We start from the raw sequence: 20,865 nt of genomic DNA, 5'->3' as shown, positions 1-20,865 counted from the left end.
AAACGCAAATAAAAGATCGTAAAATTTAATGATAGTTCGATATATGGATAGCATGAAATTCAAGAATACTTGTGAGTGAGAATATATTTCCTTGTAAGTATTGTATAGGGAAATTAATGCTGTTATCTAATGTTATTTGATTGGTGTAATGAGGTTGTTTGAATTCACAACTAATCGATGATTTATTTCTATTTGCCCGACGAAGTAATTGATTCTCCAAAAATATTTTCATTCAACCGGGAATGGAAAATAAAAGATTATCGGAAGTCGGTTAAATTTAAAGAAAACACTCATGTATATTATGATGCAGGTGTTTATTCAAACCGACAAACACGCAATAAAACACCACCTTACATAAAACTAAAGTAACTAAGGAAATAAATTTTATGGGAGCATAAAACTAAAACATTTTACTCTATGATTTTAAAAATAAAAAACAGTTGATCTGTTCTTATAAATAGGGTGCAAAGACTAGTATTTTAAAAGAGTTCACTTAAAATATTTTACATACATAAGTAACATTATTCTTTTTAAACAATTTCACATAGGTTTAGAATTTCAGACATAAGTATTACGGTCAATCATGATTTCGAATTTTTAAATGGAAATTGAAACTGAAAGTATTTGTGAATGTAAAGTTTGATCCGACAATTTTTCTCTTGAATCAAAAAATAAATAATTCTACTCTACAAGCTATAATACTGTTATTTCTAATAAATGCTTCGACAAGGCACTGGCCGCACCATATTTCATTACATTACTAGGAATTACAATTAAGTACTTAAGATCTAGCTATCATTCTACAATTTGGCAAGATTGTGGTTCTTACTTAAAACTACATCAAATATGAATTACCTACTTGCAATGCTGTTTCTAATGCAGTATAAATAATAATATCTGTAAAATCGATCTACGACTGTAACGTCGTCGTATTTTTTTCAGAGGTAAATTGGTCTCAAAATACTGACTGATAAATACTTTCGTACATTAATTTGATATCTTAATTATCTTACACTGTTTACAATGATCCATTTAAGCATATGTAGTGATATGGTAATTGTCTACCGTTGACTCTAAAATCCTGGTCATTACGTATCAGGCGAGTTAATTCTGGGAGTTCTCTTTCTCTTCAGCGACTGGTTAGGAATGTCTACATAGTCAACTACTTCCCAGTTGTCCTCCGGTTCTTCAGGTATCTGTGGTGGTAAGGCTGATCTGACGATGGGCACCCCTTCGTTGTCCAGGGACAGGTAAGCCCGGATCGCATTAGCCGCCGCCTCGTCATCAGGAGTAGATAACGCTCGAGCATTGAAAGGACCGCTCACGTCCTCACTCGGCAGCTCCCAGATGTGCCATTGAGCTGTCATCTTAAAATTCTGTAGACAAGCAAAGCAGGTATTAAACAAAATATTGTAGAGTAGCATTAACTGCATAATAAATTGATCGATTGTTTCACATGTACCTATACTCCATTTAAAATAACATTAGAAATTTAAGTAAAACTTTTTTACTGTTTGTTCAACCGATTTTGACTTCTATTGCGTTAGTAGTATGATTAATGGCGGCTGCAGTAAATACTTGGTATTGTAACCACTATTTTGCTTTTAATTCCGTTCTTTTGTCTACGGAATAGAAGTCAAAATCGGTTGAACAAATAGTAAAAAAGGTTTACTTAAATGTCTAATGTTATTTTGAATGGAGTATAGTAGCTCTACGTTATTGTAACAATAGAATTGAAATCTCATTGAAAATATCTCCAGTATCGGGTTTTTACTTCGACATGTAAAAAACCAACCAACATGTACAACAGTTTGAAACTGCAAGCTACAATAAAATTTAACAAGCGATTAATTTTCTAATTCACTGCTACGCGACTACGAATTTCGTAGCACTTAAATTATTACTATTGTTGATCCCTACGCAGAAAATATGGAACTTTTCCCGTGTATTAATATTGCATAGCAATATTTATAAACTGGAAATAAACTTAACATGCTAATCTTTATCTTTACGTCTGGTATGCTTTCAATTTTATACCTACATTGAAATAGGAATTTTTAGGATTTTTATTTTTATGTACAGTCAAGTTTCGTAGTTCTTTTGGATGCAAAATGGTATCGTTTAGATTACACAACTGGGATATGTAGTACAGACTACATTTACGAATAGATCGAAATTACATTAATTGGACCAATTACATTCACTTAAATAAATAGCTAGCATTTAAGTATTCCTTTTGTTTTCGTTCCTTGCAACGGAGAGCCGTTGTCCAGTCAAACTTTGCTTGTACATTATGTACACACATTACAGCTACATAAGGTTCAAGAATATATTAACCTTAGACACAAGTAATCCCTCCCTTATTATTAGCTCTTGTTATTGTTACATTATTATTAAAATGTACCTTAAACCACAAGGCTACATTAAATCCAGGAAATCTTAAAAGGTAAACGTTTATCAGTACTTTAGACTCGCGATAAATCATGTATTTGAATAAAACATTGTTGTATATGAGACTTTCACGTTCATCGTGTCTTATAAAGTCTTAGTCAAATATGAATTACATTAGTTTTATCTCGTTATCATTGTTCAAACGTTCGAAATCTGTCGTGAGAAACTGAGGGCTCATGAGAAATATTAAAAGACTGACGACGCGACTGACTCAAAGCCAATTAAAATGTTTATTTTGCTTCTTAATATATTATTGAAGAGTATTTATAAGCTTCCATACTTCGATCTCTCTAAATAAAAGATAAATAAGATTGGTATTACGATCACACATGGAAGCCAGATGTGAATAGGTTTGTTTATCTTTTTTATGATGATCCTTGAAATGTGAAAATCATATGAATTTTATTAGTAAGTAGTCTTCTGCAAAGTTTTGCGTAAATCGTTCTTTTTTAGCCTAATTAGTTTTATAAACGTGCTTACTTTGTATTCAATATTTTCACTTATAACTTTACCATTTATATTATTACTTACATATACTTTTGGTTGGAAGATAATCAAAACGCCTCAATAACTATAATATTCTTTCAAAAGGAAATCTTTATTGAAATGGTCATCAGGGAGTGTAGGGTTATCTCAAGGGATGCTACTAGCTCTATTGTTATTATAATAATCGAAGCACTCAACGTATTCTCCCATAAGAGCGTAGTTATTACATATTTAATAAATATGCTGATCTTTTCGGATAAAGTAGATAAACGATACCCAAATATATTCCTAACTTGTAAGGCATACGCGGTAGGGCCATTTTTTTATCAGTAGGTAATCTTAAAATTTCGTAAATTTATCATTAGCCTCGTAATTATGAGGCTAAAGGGCACGATTATGAATATACCTACATAAATACTCAAACAAAAAATATAATTACGACAAATAATCTCTATCCAATAATAATTATTATATATTTTAAAACAATTATTAAGCACTTAAAATTATTTCTGCATTACATCTAGATAACATTTTTTGTCGTGCTTACGAATTTTAGAATAATTGTAAACTATGTCCGCCATTAAAGCAAATTGGTTCAAATTGCTGAGACTATTTTCAGTGTTATCATAGAAATTACTGATCCATGAACTTGGAAGTTTCTCATGATTATCAATGTTTGCGGAACTTGTCTTGCGATGAAGTATTGATACAGGAGACAGTGTAATAAATATTGACCTACAGGTAAACAGGCGTCGATTAGCGTCAGCCTTCGTACAGCACAATGCTTGCCCTTGCCTGCTTCCGTTTGAGGCTTATCTAGGTTCTAATGCACATGCTAGTGAACCGCACATGCTGCATAACATGAGATTCTGTCTTAACCGTAAATTATACACTAGCGTCATTCAATTAGGCGAGTACTGTTGCTAGATTTAACGCATTACATACTGTGTTTTGAAGTAGAAAAATGTAATCTTTTTAACTCTAATATAGTAAACAATTTGTTTTTGTACTTTATCTTATATCTAATTGCTGTGTTATCACAGGACCTTGTTCTGAAAATAGACACTTATTATTGTAAATAGGATTCGTTATAGACGGAGAGAAAATAAATGCACTCCGCTTTACTTAAAGTTGAAATTGTTATCTAAAATACTTAAAATTTTACAACTTTTAAATTCATAATAGGTTTATGTACCTGCGTTGCGTTATATCAATATGCCAAGCTTTGACGGAACTCAGCTGACAAGTGGACTATGCGCTTGTTTTGTCACACTTATCAAAAGTCAACATTTTGTTAAAATGTTGACGTCTCATCTTGAACATACTTGCTCAATTTATCATACTTAGTCCAATTTAAACGTCTAGATAAACGATGACTAATTAGGCCCATAATTTACTCTAAATGAGTAAATATCTTTGAATTTCTATGACGCACGGAAGAAAGTTGGACTGAAGTGTCGCGTATGTTTGACAGCCAAACAACACTAAGCACTACATAATGAGATGTCGCCTGACGCATGCACGGTACACACACACAAATATTACCTAATACCTAATGAAATCTAGATTCAAAATATGATGATGTAAATCGGTCATTTTTAAAGTTGTCGTCCTAAACATCAACAGAGAACAAGGTAGGTACGCCTTAAATGCAGCAGCTATGTCTTCGAAGAAGTTTTCATTACACGAATACTTAATGCGCTCAGTTTACATACGAAATAGGAATAGCACGCAGAATGCTAACATTACCTTACTTGCATGCAAGTTGCTACTTTATAGTAGAAACATGCCTTAAATACAAACAGCTGGGGATGATAAGATCTGGGGTCTTAAACGGTGACATTGTTATCCTAATGTGACCTGAGAGCGAGGATCAAAAACCTCTAGCCTCGGTGTCGTGGATATAAAACCTAATTGTAGTTCACTGCCTGTTCCAAGAACAAAATCCTGCAAAGGAATTTGTTTTTGGGAAATTAAATGGAAATTAACCAACCAAACCATAGATAATGTTTTCTACAATTACTTCCAAATATTCTTTTTAGGGTTCCGTAGCCAAAGGGTAAAACGGGACGTTTTTTCGCTCCTCTGTCCGTCCTTCCGTCCGTCCGTCCGTCTGTAACCAGGCTGTCACCAGGCTTTATCTCATAAACCGTGATAGTTAGAGTGTTGAAATTTTCAGAGATGATGTATTTCTGTTGCCGCTATAACAACAAATACTCAAAACTAGAATCAAATAAATATTTTGGGGGACTCCCATACAACAAACGTGATTTTTTTGCTCGATTTCCATAAATATATAGGTATATATAGAATATTAGTTTGGATGGTACGGAACCCTTCGTGCGCGAGTCCGACTCGCACTTGGCCGGTTTTTTCAATTTCAATTTGACCCAAATAGCAAGGGCTGTAACGGGGGAAATTGGCGGTTCGCTGCAGTGTATTTACATTACCTAAATGCTTGCCGTTTATGGAGGCTATATAATTTATTTTGGTGACTTTACAGATGTCATAGCGTACCTAGGTGCTTGTCTATATTGTTAGCGTTGTGTGAGAGCAATCACGTGAGATGACACGGCACTATTAGCAAACAACAAGATTATACTTCGCCGCAATGCCGTTTATGCGGTTATAAGCCTATTTATAACAAGACAATGCACTATAAAATTAACTAAATGTTCTAAACCTTTTATAGAATCATGAAACATTGTTTAGGGCCTTGTACTTGTTATAGGTTTCTAATGATTGTTCATTATGTGGGGGGGGACGTATATGGAGCTGTAAGTATCTTCGTTAATAACATGTGTCAGCACGTGGGTTTAGCTTCAGGTGTAGAAGGGACATCATCAGCATAGGTACTTATGTCAGCTCACGTTTTTAGAGCGGAAAATTTACTGAAAACTCATTCACTTTATTTTCTGACCGACATTCGTGGAATTTTCAATAAATCTTCATCTCGGATCGTAAGTCGACAAAAGCCAGTAAAAACCGAAGAATTTCATTTCATAAATACGCATGCATTATTTTAATATTGTTGATTTCTCATTTAATTTAATTTATTACCTACATTGGTAACATAAACGCTCATGAGGATAGGGGTAAGCGCTTTACGATGCTTTAATATATGGCTTATATATTTTTTAAACAAAATATGTGTTTCATATACAAAGCACGAAGAAAAATTCTGTTTACATACAATGGGATTATAAAGAATTGCGTTGTCTTCTTAATTTTCAGACTCTCAAATCTCGTTAGTCTCACGCCTGAGCCTTGACCCAAAAATATTGGCTGGTATTCAGGAACTAACTCTCAGCACAATATAAACTGATAAGTAGATAAGCTAAGCCGTGGAAATGACGATTTTCCGTATGACGAAGCACTTTATCAATTTTATCTTAAACCGCAAACAATGGATGGAAAATATCTGGGAAACTTACCAGCGGCGCCATCTACCACGTGAGATGGGCACTACGAAGCATACCGTATTGCGAAGAAACCGTGTAACCACTCTACGGTCGCTAACATTCCACGTACCTATTGATCCAATGGAGTGACTCTTTACCTTTATTGGCCGAGCGAGGGCGTACTTAACATCGTAGTAACCGAGTGAGTCAAGCTACTTATAACCACTTATAACTACTATAGCAACTGTTGCTAGGACCGGGGTTAGGACAAAATGAACAAAGCCACTCGGTACATTTAATCTGACGTTGCTTTAGGATTAACGATTTAGATACAAGTGCGTACAGAGAGTGAGAATTTGTTTTGATATTACAAATCGCATTATTATCTTGGGGTCATGCGTTTACGCTCAATATCGACAATTAATAATCGACACGCAATTAATAACTTCTAGAATTATACAATATTGTTAGATAATCTTCACGAATAAGAAACTGTTCTATTTCAATTAGGTAATCTTAATGGCTTAACACTCATACGTTATTTGCAGATGATGCCAGCCGGTTTTTTAAATTGAGAATAAGCATTACCAAGGTAACAAGAACTTTTTTGTGGAACGACATAATTATGGTATCGGCCGGTTTTTGAATTAAGAATTAACACTTTTTCTATCATACTTAATGGCAGTATTATGCTACAAGCCAGTTTTGAATTGCCAATTATTATTTTTCTTTGAAACCTAATGGAACTTAATGCCTTCTGTAAGTCACTTTAAAGCGGCCATTTTGTTTTTGAAAAAATCAATGCTCACCTCAGGGAGACAATGATGTTGAAGGCAGTAGTAATCCTGACTGCCATCGTTGTGACACCACGTGCCGTCCGGGAAGTAGGGGTCTTTGCCCTTATCGTTGAGCTCGACTCGCGGCGCGTAGAAACCTCCCCCAGAAGCGCGGCGACAGAACACAGCACACCCCATCCACATGCGAGCTGTGAAAATAAATATTTGGATTAATGGAGGAAGACTGTTAAGAATTAAAAGAAAAATACATGCGTCTCCAATGCTCCAATTTTGAGGTAGAAAACCTAATCTTGAATAATCCTTTTCACAATCTGCTAAAATGTCTGTATCTTTTTAATTTACTTCGTTTTTTCCCCAAACTAATATTTATTAAAGTTTCTTGTCAGTACACTCACTAGGGTCATGCGGCGCCTGCAGACCACCTCCTCGGGAGTCCAGCTCCGGCAGTAAAGCAGCGAACTCAGCGCACTTGCGTGATGCCAACTCACTCGCTCCTACACGGGTTTTCTTGCCACAAACCTGAAGAAACAATTTGGTAAAGGAATTTATTAAGTCTTAAGTCATGATTGTCCATAAATCCCGAGTGTTTATACAAAATATTAAAGTGCCTCTATTTAGACTACATATAATAGTGCAGGTCCAGATCAGATACGTGTTATATGTCAATTAATATGACAACAGGTTAACAAAAATCATGAATAATTTACGATCCCTTCAAGATGCCCTGCGAAAACCAAAACTGCTTCTTAGCAGTACATAATAATCTATAGTCACTAATATAATAAAGAGAAAACATATATAAAAGGACAGGGGAACCTTGGTATCATCACACAGGAGCACATCATAGGCTGATCCTTGACAGGCGTCGCTCGTAGTGGTACAGACTCGGCGTCGCTCGCGGAAGCCACGGCTTCGCTCGGAGCAGCCGGAGCGACACGAGGCCTCCTGCCACGGGCCCCAGCCGCCCGTACTGCCAGCCGAACTTGGGGGCGGAGCGGGGCTGCTGGCTGGTGAGCCACTCGCGGGTACACACTCGCCTCCTTGACACCACTGAAGTATTAGTTAGATTTTTACTTTTTGTCAGATATTTTAATATACATAGGTACAAGAATACAAACTACGTTAATAAGCTCCATAAGTTTGGTACTGAACGTATGTCATGAACATCAAAATTTACAAAAAAAATATATTTTTGGACCACGTTGGGCGCCAATACCGAAAAAAATATAATATTAACATTTGCCACGATGACAGTGATGTCGAATATTCTTTCAAGAAAATTAGACTTAAGAACAAAATAATCGGACCATATTCGTGCCGCAGGACGTGCCAGGTAACGCGGGTCCGGCGTAGTAGTACCCAGCTCTGTGCGGCGTGCGACACGCTAGCTGAGTGCAGTGCTCGCTTGTAGGCCCGGTAGGAGAAGGCGCCGCGTCTGCGTCACGCAGCAGGATCTAGAGCACAAGGAAATAATACAAAATCAGCAGAATTTCGAAGTCATACAATGGTAAGGATAGCGGATATCGATATACTTAAAACATGCAGTTCTGTGGCGCATGAACCTCCAGAAATCACAAACACAAACAGAATGATAAAGAATATATTTTTAGCTGATTGTATTTTTTCAAAAAGCATTCCTCTCTTCAGTGTTATAACAAGCTACATCACACATCTTTAACTTGATATTAATACCATCTCGCGGGTAAACGGCGCTAAGGTGAGGTATGTATGTATGAACATAATAAATCTTCTGTGATTTAGGTCAGCGTATTAGTGTAGACTTCTAATTCGTATCCAATTTGCACTGACTTTCTAAAGTGTATTTTTGTAGTTAGTTTCTTCATGTCGTGACTCACCTCACATTGCTTCTTCGCACTCCAGACGGTGCCGGGAACACCTCCGAACCTCTCGTGTTGAAGTTCAGTAGGCGCGTCCAGGTCATCAGAACCATCGAACAGACAGGTCGCCCATCTATGGAAACAATAAAAGTAGATAAAGATGAAGTTTAATGTGCTTATTTTCTCTTGGTAGATGCTCTAAATTATTGTTAAATACGTCCTGAAATTCGATAAAGATTCGGTTCCAATAAAGCATAAGTTATGACGAACATTAATCAGTAATTAAACACAATGAGGAAACATGCCTGCCATGCCATATATGCATACGAATTCATTTGTTATACAACTGCCCAAAATGCTCGTTGTAATGAACGCAACATTTTCTTATTACTACAACAATCACGTCCGATTAATCAGTTTCAGTGAAAACAAAAATTACGAAACAATATTGTGAGTAGTAATGTATTATCAGTGTCTTTTGTTGTCCTCGGGAGATCAGTACTATTATCTATTAAAGCTATTAAAAACTAAGAAGAGGATGAACTACAACAGGAACGAAGGATATGATAAAATAGTTTTTTGAGTCATTTGAATTTCTCTGTTATCATGAAACTACTAAAATTGCATAGCTACATAGTTTCTCGCGAACATGACTGACTAAAATGAGAACAGACAGAAGATAAAGGAACTATACTGCAAGTCAGCCACAACGCGAGCGCTGCACGTCGACCAGGACGCCTCGCCATTGGTGCCGCGGGAGGGCGACATGATGTAGCCGTCGCGCGCGCAGCTGTTGCCCGTGCCGTCGTGGTGCATGCCAAGACTGGAACAAGTTCATAATCAAATTCAATATAATATAAAAATAATAAATCATTTATTTCAGACGGTCCAATCTTCGTGGAATATCTCCACGCTCGGTTGAGTAAAAATAGCGAGATACTCCTTGAGATACAAATATATCTTATACCTACAATTCTACCATATAAATTGAGTAAATGAACTTTACATTTTAGTTATCATCACCCGCATAAAAGCATTATGTTTAGGTTAACGACTTCATGAAATGTCACTGGCCGGTTTTGGTACCCTTGCCAAAGCCTGCCTGACGAAAATGGCAAATATGACAAATCTTTGAAGAAAGTATGCTCTGATTGAGGATGATGAATATTGTTCAGGTTGTAAAACGATATAGAGATGAAATGAACAAGCTGTGACCGACTTGTGTCCGATCTCGTGAGCGAGGATATAGACGGAGGTGAATCCGGCAGACGGGTAGGGTCGTCCCAGCAGGTCGGCCGTGCCAAACTCCGAGACTACGCAGGCATGTGCAGGCAGACACACGCCGCCCACTGGCGCCAAGCCCATTGTCACGCCGTTGCGACGACCGCCTTCCATAGAGTAGAAGTCCAATCTGAAAACACGACCGCCGATATAATCCTTACCACTATAATACGAACTTAACACAGGGGTCAAGATCCTGCCGTTGAGATCCTATGTCCAATCTTATTAATTTCTAGATAATCCCGGATACTTCCCGGGTGTGAAATTAATTATCATCTGTTACATGGGAATGTACATAATTAAACATTGCGCAAAAGTGCTCCTACATTGCATTCTGTACTTTTGAACAAAATAAATAATGTTGCCGGCGGCGTCGATCCTTAATGCCAACAACCCATTGGAATGTGATAAATATTTGCCATTTTAGGGGTTTACTCAAAATCTTACAGAATACATACAGCAGTTGCATTTTTAACTGATTATTGCACAATATTTTAGCGGTATGAATCACCAGGCTTTTAGCAATCATTGAATACAAACCAAACCGCAAGAAATTTTTAAACCACCGTTCATATTTGCATTTTTCAGTGATGCGTGCATGTTTGATTCAAGAACATTATTTAAATACAATGGTAGCCTCGACAGTTTTTTTAAGCACTTCATGGTTAGGAAGTAGGCTAACCGATTTTTAAACGGTTTCGAAAAAGGGGGTCAACAGTGTTTACACTTGTGCGATTTAAATAATCATTATTAAAATATTTAGACAAAGCTGAGAAGATCATAACTGAATCATAGTTACCCTGAGAGCAGCAGAGCCATATCCCAATGTTGTGGATCGTCGTCATCGTCTACGTTCAGCGACTTTTGGTACGCGCAGAAGGAGTCCAGCAGCCGGCCGCGCTCCGCGTGCGCGGGCAGGCCTGGCGGCTGCGAGCGCAGCAGTGTCAGCCGCACTAACGACAGCTGAATGTGCGTGCCCAGGGAAGAGTGCTGGTACAGAGCTTGCACCTGGAACAGTTACGAAACATTTGACAGTAGCTATATGTTTTAGGCATTATTAAGAAATACAGAAATTGATTGGTTATGGACAACTATCACAATTAATAACTTACACCATTTATGTACGCCAGAAGCATATCACGTAGATCCGTCTCGCTATAGTTGAGATAAGGGTAGAAAATTTTGTATGCAGCTTCGTCAAGGAACAAGGCTATCTCGATGGTATAGTTGGGCGGGCCTGGCTTGAGGCGCGGCGCGTGAGCACGCGGGCGGCGCACGCGCGGCCGCAGAGGACGTGCATCGTCGCCGGGCGGCGCGGGCGGTGGAGCGCGACGGATCACATGCGCGGTGCGACCGCGACCGTTCTCCGCCCGCCCATTGCCGGTGCCCAGGGGACGGACTTCGTACGTAGAGTTATCCACAACAATCAACCCGTGCTGAAAGGCAGGGAACAAACGTTTATGCATCAGACAACTTGTGGAACTTTGATATAAGATTTGTTTATTTCAGTTTCTTATTCTGAGTAAAATAAACCGGAACACCGTTGCTACAAAAATTACTATCAGTAATGGCTGTACTCACAAGAGCATGATCTCTGCAAGCTGAAAATGCAGCAACCGCATTGGGGCCAGTGTGCTGGAAGTGGCATGAGGGGTCCACAGATGAGAGAGTTGCCTCGTGGCCCACGTCTGACCACACTCGGAATTCAGGGGAAATCAGTCGACGGTTTGGAACCAACTGTAGCTCAAAATTTCTAGAAACAAATTAAAATTAGATACATACACAGAAATTGCGTTCGTGAAACCCCCAAAAGCTATATTCACTTAGTCATCTAATGTCTCAAATGCATTTACATACGCTTTCTCCTGTGCGACATGATTGATCGATCGTATGAGCATTACAAGCCAATTCAACACACTTAAAACAATCAGTTATCTCAAGGTCAGTCGGTTATCCATTCGATCAAACCGGTTTTTCTCTAATAGGCGTCTAGGTTGCCCGCCCGATTTTTTTCTCAAGTTCTTAGTCACATTCATGTCTGAGACTGGCTTACGCAGATGTAGAACGGAAAAAATACAGGAACAAAAAGAGTGATTAAATATAACGAAGAGAATGTGCTTTTCATATCCATGAATTTGCAATGCTGTTGGACGGGCAATTGGGCATGAAGGAGTAAAAAGTCAGCTATCTACATACCTCCCAAAAGCGTCGAAGCTGTAGGGAAGCGGTACGTCATCGGCAGGCTTGTCGGAGGCGAGCTGTGCCTCTCTGGGCAGCAGCGCCGGTAGGTACACCACCTGAACGTCGGAGCCCTCCTGCACGCGCTCCGGATTCGTCCACCAGCCGTACAGTGGCAGTAACTCCTGCAGTACAAAGGAAAGCTTTAGCATTATCATCGAGACCTGTTCGAAGTCTTATCATCGAGGTCTGTTCATTATTTCCATGATTTTGCCATTTTTTTTTGGTCCCAAGGATCCAAATCTGCAATTCTTTAACACAAGTATCGCCGAGTTCTAAAAAAACTTGAATTCGAAGTACCTAGTCAATGATGATTAATACAACTACTTGTTGATTGAAAGGCCCATAGCGCCATATTGAAAGGCCCCATTTGTCATTGTGTTGCTTGTAAAGCTTATTTAGCTTATATTCTGCACTTGTATGCCCCAAGCTAAGCCACAGGCGCCCTAATTCTTAACGATTTTTTTTGCTAGTTGGGGAATAAAAATAAAAAAAATTTTTTCCTCTCGTAGAGAAGGCAACTGAATGAGCGAGCGTAATTCATCTACCCGACGCGACGTCAACCCATTTCTCATGAATTTTGAAATTCTTTTACCTTTCGTATGCTTTTTTTCTCTGCCGTCTCTGCTGCCTCCCCCGAGTCTCCCTAGAGGGCAACTCCCTACTATTTCTAGCAATTGCTTAAATAGCTTATATCCTGATCCAGGTCTGGCTGTTATTTCAAATACAAATATTATATTACTTTAAATAATATCAAAGAAATTGTAGCAAAGCACGACATACTAAATTTTTCTCGTAGCACATTGCTACGCAATAAAGTATAATGGATGGATTATTATGTTCTGCGTCAGTTAACTTACATACTTCGTTTGTCTTTGAGGCTTCGGTATTTTAAAGGTGTATTGTCAACACACTTTGAAAGTGTGCAGAAAGTTTATTTTTAAAAAGGGTCCTGAACCGAGCGGTACGTACGTAGCAAGCAGGTATATGGACGAAGGTACCTATATATATGTATATGCTAAGTATACAGCCAGCGACCTCCGACATTCTTTCTCGCCTCGCTTGCATGTTTCATTGAAACTACATTCTTTCGCAGATTCAACCGGGTTCAAGCTCAAGTCTGTTTGTTTTTCTTTGTACCTAATAAAAAGATGACTATACTGTCGGATTTTAATTTTAATTGCAACTTGGTCTATGAAACAGCAGATAAACAACGTTTAATAAAATAAAAACTGACACGTAAGTTTTTCTTTAAACCCTTTGTCTGATTGAGTTTTAAATATTTATGACAAATTTCTAGTCATTACTTTATTTATACATATCTACAGAAATATAAAATTCTATGCTGAAATAAAAATATTAAAAACTTTTTAGTACCGTAATGAAAAATGCTCGTCTATAAAAGCGTTGCGATAAATGAGAAGCTGAGCAAGACTTCTAATAAATGCTGTTTTGCAGAATATTAAAAAAATATGTTCAAGCATACTTTCCTTTTTCAAAATAAATTATTTTTTAATTATGTTCGTTATTATAATGTAATGTAATGACACCGCATCCACGATATGGGTACTTATGTTTTCAGTCTAAAGCAACTCGTACGTAACTTATTGGTTTCTTTTAACCAAATGAGACCTGTAACAAGGTTTCAGCTCGTAGCAGTCGTAGCAGCCTGTAAAATGTCCGAGAAAATGAAAATAGTCCATAATATAAAACGAGCATTATAAACCTAAATGCCAAACGAGATGAACAATGACTGACTACCGCAGGGGTCCAGGAGCGATCACTCGCATGAGTGGACAGGCCTCATACTGCCGAGCTTGGCTTCACTAACCGGGTTGTCACAAATAAACACGTGTTAAATCAATATCTTCCACACGTAAATAATTATAGTACGTGGCTCAAACCATTATAAATAGATAATAACCACTTGTGCTAGCATGGAGGCGATCAACAACTAGTTGTTAGTTATGTAATTCGATCATAAAAATAGTAACGATAATCAGTTATTATGTGTTATGGCATAACTTATGCAACAGATATAGGTACATAATTTAAGTATGTTATAGTTATAATATTCTACTTAGAATTTTCATGAGGCTAAAATTTAATAATGCTATAAGCATTCTCTGCTCATTATGCAGTTTATATGAGCTAAATGTCTGTCGCATAGAGCTATCGATTTTATGCATGCGTCGCGTCGGGAACCCTTCGTAGTCGGGAGAGCACGGTGAACTGTCTGATTCCTTTCGGTCAGGGAAATCAATATTGTTACAGCGAGGTAACTTTACAAATACACCCAACGAACCGAGAGAGAATAGCGCTGCGAGGCATATTGTTGTTAAATTAAATTACATCTACCTATTAACTTCGATGAACTGCAATGACCGTATGAATTGATTCGCAGTTGCAGAAGCGAAAACTCTTAATCACCCAAATGAATTCATGCAATTTCTAACAATAAATGATATCTAGGTCCCGCTCGCCGGAATGACTAAAGCTATCATTCATGAAGATTATTCAGCTTCCGTACAATATTTAACAATACAATCAATGTGGGTATCAGGAACATCGAAATAATCCGAACAAGGCGGTGATAAATGTGTCTAATAAAGTAGGACAAGAAGGCGACAAGGAGCGCGTCTGGTGGGCGCGCGGCATTGTCACGGACGTGTCGCCTGCTACACATTCTCACACTACTTTTATTGCTCTCATTAATGCCCAGACCACATACTTTTATTAGCCTTGTTAATTCATTGCAATAATTGTAACTACCATGCCTCAAACAAAGAACGTGTTTTGCCAGTCTCTACATACTTAGGCCTGCGCCTAAAATATTCTGTCACTCAACTTCAGCAGCTCATGATACGTTATGGTTAATCAGTTACATGGTACTCGTTTTCAATACAATAACGTATGTATATTAATCCGGCAGTTCACACTAACTAGGTCAATCATCTCTACTAATCATCTCACACACATCTCTACTAATGCTATCGTTGACACTTATTGCCTGCGGCTTATGATGACCGCACGAAGATCTTTGTACTAGAAATAATAATTACATTAAATATTTTAACAAAATATCAATATAATATCTGCTTCTTTTTAAACAATATCCTGATTCCTGACACTACCAGGAAAACATTTTTGTAAGTCACGACAAGATAAGTTATCGGCGAAAAGCTTTTGTGAAGTATTTGTTAGTTCTGGTTTCATTGTTTTCTCAATTCGAATGATTGATGATCTCGCAGCGGTGTAACAAACGGCCGGCCCAATGAAACTGTAAGTTGTTATTACAGTAGTTCATTGTTGTTGTAACTATGTGTGTGAAGAGTATTTTAGCATGTCAGTCAAACTGATGGAGAGCAGTGAAAATGAAATCAAGTCCACATGAGTCAGCTAAGTGTAGGCTCTATATTAGCGGATGCGAGCGAAGTAAAGGGGAAAGTAAAACTATTTGTTTTTCCTTTTCTTCTACGCGAGACAATGCGCCTTCCAGTGAATTATTAGCGGCTTTGAATAAGTGCCAGGGCATAATGGAGCCGGTAATTACTTTAATTTTGGCATTCAATTGCGAGTGTTACGTCGGTATGTGCCGATGATGAAAGTTACTGGTATCGATCTCAATTATACGGAGGCTGCGAGCACGTCGCGTCTCCGAGCGCCACAATAAAGCCTCGCTGTGATTCATCGAGACCGATTGAAAAACTCTACTTGACGTTAGCGTTGTGTAACTTTGTACGTGATCCAGTACGCGAAACACCTGCATTTTTATTACGTAATTTAATTGTCAAAATAAAATCGTATCGTAAAGCGTTGTTAATGTACTGTAATTTGGTGAAAGTTTAAATAGTTTCGGAAAATGTGCTTTGTAGGTAACCTGTTATCGAATTCATGTTATATAATCCTCGTCCGAAAAGTAGCGTAAAAATTATGAGCACAGATTGCGGTCTACATGGACCAATACGTATATCTTATTTGTTAAAGAAAAACATTCACTTAACCAGTACTTGTTATGTTAAAAACTTTAAGCTTCTTCAGAAAATTTGCTTACCGGTTTATCAACAAAACAAATAATTTCCATTCTTCGATATTTTCAGAAATATTATCCGAATACGTGATGAATATGTGTAAAAAACCGAATTCCCGTGTCGTGTAAAGTAATATGAGGTTTCTGCTGTCATATTATGAAGAATTGTAGTCCATTAATCAATTTGAAATCCATTCAGCCCTTACCGGCTTCGCACATATAAATCAAGACCGTATGGCGAGCCCGGGGGAATATTAATATTGAGAATTTTCCCTCGTGTATGTACCTAATAATATTATGTTCAAGGTAAGGTTGTTGGGATAAATTTACATCCGTAACACAAAAATAATGAACTTAGTTTATTCTACTGCGAACTAAAAAGGTACCTCCGGTTTCCCTTTTAAGCACCTTTAGTTGCTGTAATGGGATTAATTACTCTAATTGAATTTATAGCATAGAACACTACTTATATCCAGGCACTATACTACTTTGTAACATCCTAAAACACCCTTTTAATGGTTAATGTGTGTTCTTAAAGTCTGCGTAGCTGATCCTAAACGTTTTTAAGTCTCAATAAATAAGTAAATCTTGAGAGAGTAACAAATAAAACTTTATCCTATGACCTATTTGAATAATTTAGGTCACAATATACTATATTTACATATATTACATATATTATATGTAAAGCGAGGGCTAGTTTAAGTGCCTACTTACGTCATGTCAAAAAGGTTCCAAATACATTTAGGTACCTAGTAAGCTCTTAAACAGAATTTATGGGTGCTCTTAACATCCACTAAGCAGTTATTAGTTTTTAATGCCCGTCATTGAAACAAAAAAATACCTATCGATTTATATTCTAATTCTAAGAAATTTTAATATCTCAAAGCCGTTTTATTTGCTTTTGGTTGTTCAGATTTGTCAAATACGTAATTGGCTTCCAAGTAAATATGGTTTGGACAACCCAAGGAGGTTTAATAACAAGAACTAACAAAAGCGTGTCAAGCCTCTAACAGACAGACAGTAGGACAGTTATTAGACGGCCACACGCAACTTGTTGTGGATTTCCAAAACTCATATGATTATCTTAGCCCGTAATAATAGTTGAAAGTGACCAGTGTAGCAATTTCTCCAATTTTCACATGTTACCAACAATCACACATTCGTTTTGCAAAATAAACACTTAACACCATTATTCACAAATTAGAACATACTTTTGTGTTTGTTATTTTAGTGAAAACTTTAATTATCTACTATTGTTTATGACTAAACGTAAGTCAAAGTTAGTACTTAGCTGTTTCTTTAAAATACTCTTAGAGTTCTTTTTAATTTCGAAAAAATATTATTACCGATATTTTTATTTCATTTCATTGAATACTAAGATTTAAAGTACCTACCTTACTAAGATACCTAACTAACTAAATGAAATAGCAAACTGTTTAAAATAAGTTATCTAAATATTAAATGAGCATAAATATTAGGGGTTAAAGTATGAAATTGCCGTTTTATTCTAGTAGGTTTTTGAATTGCCATAGAGTCTTCATGGTTTGAGGTTTTCGAATGGAACTTTTTTCACGTGGTTTCTGTGATGTTTTTCTTTTAAAAAATGTGAAACATTTGATTATCGATGTTCAATTGTTTTTGTTATTCAACTTAAACAAGAAAGATGGATACTGCGAAAATTTGAGTAATTTTTGAATATGAGTTCCGACGCGGGATTGAACGGCAGAAACAGCCCGCAATATCAATGCTGCATTTGAAGAGGTGTCTGCTAAAGAACGCGCCGTGCGATTTTGGATTAAACGCTTTCGTGGTGGAAACTTCGACTTGAAGAACGAGCCATGAGAAAGACCGCCTGACAGGTGATTAACGAGAAATTAAGAGAGACGGTGAACGCCGATCCTAGTCAAACTACCCAGATACCCAGCCGAACACCGAATAATGTTGAAAAAATTAGCAGTAAAACAGCCACGACTCATGAATCGGCCTTCACCGCTATTGCTCCATGACAACGCGAGGCCTCATACAGCAAAATAAACCGTTTTAACTCTTCAGGAACTGCAGTTGGAAACTATTCGTCTTCCTCCATATTCGCCAGACCTTGCTCTAACGGACGACCATTTTTTTTTGTGATTTGGACAATTATCTACGTCACAAGAAGTTTCTTCCCAGGAGGCAGAACAAAATTCTTTCACACTGTTTGTGCAGTCTAGATCCTCAGAGTTCTATCGTAAAGGCATAAATGACCTTCTTATTAGATGACCGCAATGTATAGATAATAATGGCAACTATTTTGATTAAATAAGTTTGTTAAAAATTAAAAAAAAATACAATTTAGGTTTTCAGTACAAATCGGCAATTTCATACTTTAACCCCTATTATTAAATGTAGCTGCCATAAAATCGTAGCACATTGTCTACGCGTAATCTGCCCTTAAAACCTTTTTGATGTTACGGTGTATTACCTACTGAAGGTTACTGTGTCTTCATATCATATTACTCGTAAATGTTTTTTTAATACGAATCAAGCACAATTTTATAATAGGAATTTTATTCACATTTACATTGTTTAAATATAGGTATAGGTACATATTTTATAAATGGGCATGGTACCTACACATTGCACGTAGACGAACGTCAGTAAATAAATCAGTAACCCCTTGGAAAATTAATTTATCAAAAAGGCAGAGTGAGCTTGCGCCACTGCACTTTTAATTTATTTTTAACTTTATTAACCTTTATTTATTTTACATTGGAAAATTTTCACCCATTCCATTAACATTATATTTAAAATACTTATATTAATAGATACACAACTGTGTAGATTGCTAGCATCTATATCATACATAATAAAGGAAAAAATAAGTACACAGCAGTGTAATAAATCAATAAATAAGAAATGAACGCGCCGCCCGCCCTAGCAGCGGAGCTTACTCACGGGAAACCGCGCAGGCGCACCGCCGCGGACCACGCACAACAGCGCTACTAGCACTATGTCACTTGTCAGCGCCATGGCCGCCTCACATTGCTGTCCAGACACACCACGACGAGTTACTTGCTAACACTTGCCACACTGTTTATAAAGGCTAACTCGGAAGTAGCATGCAGGTGCTTTGAATATCTGAAGCTGCCGCGATGCACCGTGTGCCGCGAGGGACCGACCGTCGTTGCGCACGATTAGAACGCGTACACTTATGAGGCGCCAGCTACCGAATAAGCATTGCGAGCCCCCGAATGAAGTGAACAGAACACCTTTCGCACCTCCAAGAGAAAGTCGAAGGAAAGTGTAGATTTTGGCTGTCAAGGCACCGCCCACACGCGTCCCCTGAGGAGCATTGTCGCGAGTCATCCATCACTCGACCTCGCCGACAGTCATCGGCTTCTGCTAATCACAACAAATGAACAATATCGAGCGAGGGACGCCGCTAGGCGGTCGTGGCGTGGCGCTCGTCGCCGACACTCGCGCCCTTCCGACACTCACTGCCATGACACATTGTACCCATTGATGTCTCACTAACCTATTACATAGCATGTGCAATGAGTTAATGAGTAGCTACTGTAACTAATAAAATTGTCCTCTCATAATTCAAATAAATTAAAAACAACTTGTCAGTTCATTTCTTAATTTATGTCCCTATTTGAATGTTGTACCGACTTGTACCCTTACGTTTAACTACATAACTTAAGTACTATCTTATCACGGTTTTGCAGATATGTGGGAGACAGACCCGCATTCATATAATCAGAAAAGGGTCTTCTGAGTCATGAAATTATTGATTGACGTGTGAGTTCATTCATGTCTGTGCCACAATTAGACCACAAAATAAAGAACGAGCTCTATATTTGTACCATATCAGTACCTATCTCAAAGAGTTGCAGATTTTTATAGACCACTTTTAAATAATTTGTATCAATTTTTCTAAAATAAATATAAGTATTTAATTTAATAACTTGTACATGCAAGATGTTTTTCTTCACCTTTATTCCTTCTCCACAGACATGTTTCTGTGTACTCTCTGAACTAGAGCATATTTTAATCTGAACTTATGCTCCCGAAGAGCACAAAGTGCTATGCCGGACCCTCGTCTCCGTTATCATCGAGGGCTCGGAAGATGTCTACTTGATGTCCAGTGCCCTGCAGTTTAAACTCCGCCTGATAATGGTATTATCTTTAATATATCATAGATGATAATCATGACACCATAATATCTGCGCACCCTCCTGTACAATGAGTTTGGGTCAGCTACAGTAAACTGGCCAAAAAATAAATCTCTTCAACTAGAATTTTAAGGTATGTACCTATGCTTCGCAGTTTCTTTGTCAGCTTTACCGACTCTTCATGGACTG

At 37.6% G+C, this 20,865-nt stretch overlaps 1 protein-coding gene across 1 annotated transcript; it reads right to left on the bottom strand.

Annotated features, from left to right (window-relative positions):
- Positions 1-295: 295 nt before the first annotated feature.
- LOC110380493 (A disintegrin and metalloproteinase with thrombospondin motifs adt-2) lies at positions 296-20,108 on the bottom strand. Its single transcript, XM_064043555.1, has 13 exons — positions 19,457-20,108; positions 12,451-12,617; positions 11,836-12,007; positions 11,367-11,690; positions 11,054-11,262; positions 10,193-10,384; positions 9,668-9,796; positions 8,992-9,106; positions 8,443-8,589; positions 7,952-8,185; positions 7,531-7,654; positions 7,148-7,323; positions 296-1,376 (listed from the first exon to the last, which is right to left on the bottom strand). The coding sequence occupies exons 1-13, from the start codon at positions 19,529-19,531 to the stop codon at positions 1,089-1,091; spliced, it is 2,352 nt and encodes a 783-aa protein (XP_063899625.1). The 5' UTR covers positions 19,532-20,108; the 3' UTR covers positions 296-1,088.
- Positions 20,109-20,865: the final 757 nt, after the last annotated feature.

Source organism: Helicoverpa armigera, chromosome 3 (assembly GCF_030705265.1).
Source record: "Helicoverpa armigera isolate CAAS_96S chromosome 3, ASM3070526v1, whole genome shotgun sequence".
NCBI lineage: Eukaryota > Metazoa > Arthropoda > Insecta > Lepidoptera > Noctuidae > Helicoverpa > Helicoverpa armigera.
The sequence above is the reverse complement of the archived record's forward strand: the minus strand, read 5'-3'. Positions and strand labels throughout refer to the sequence as shown.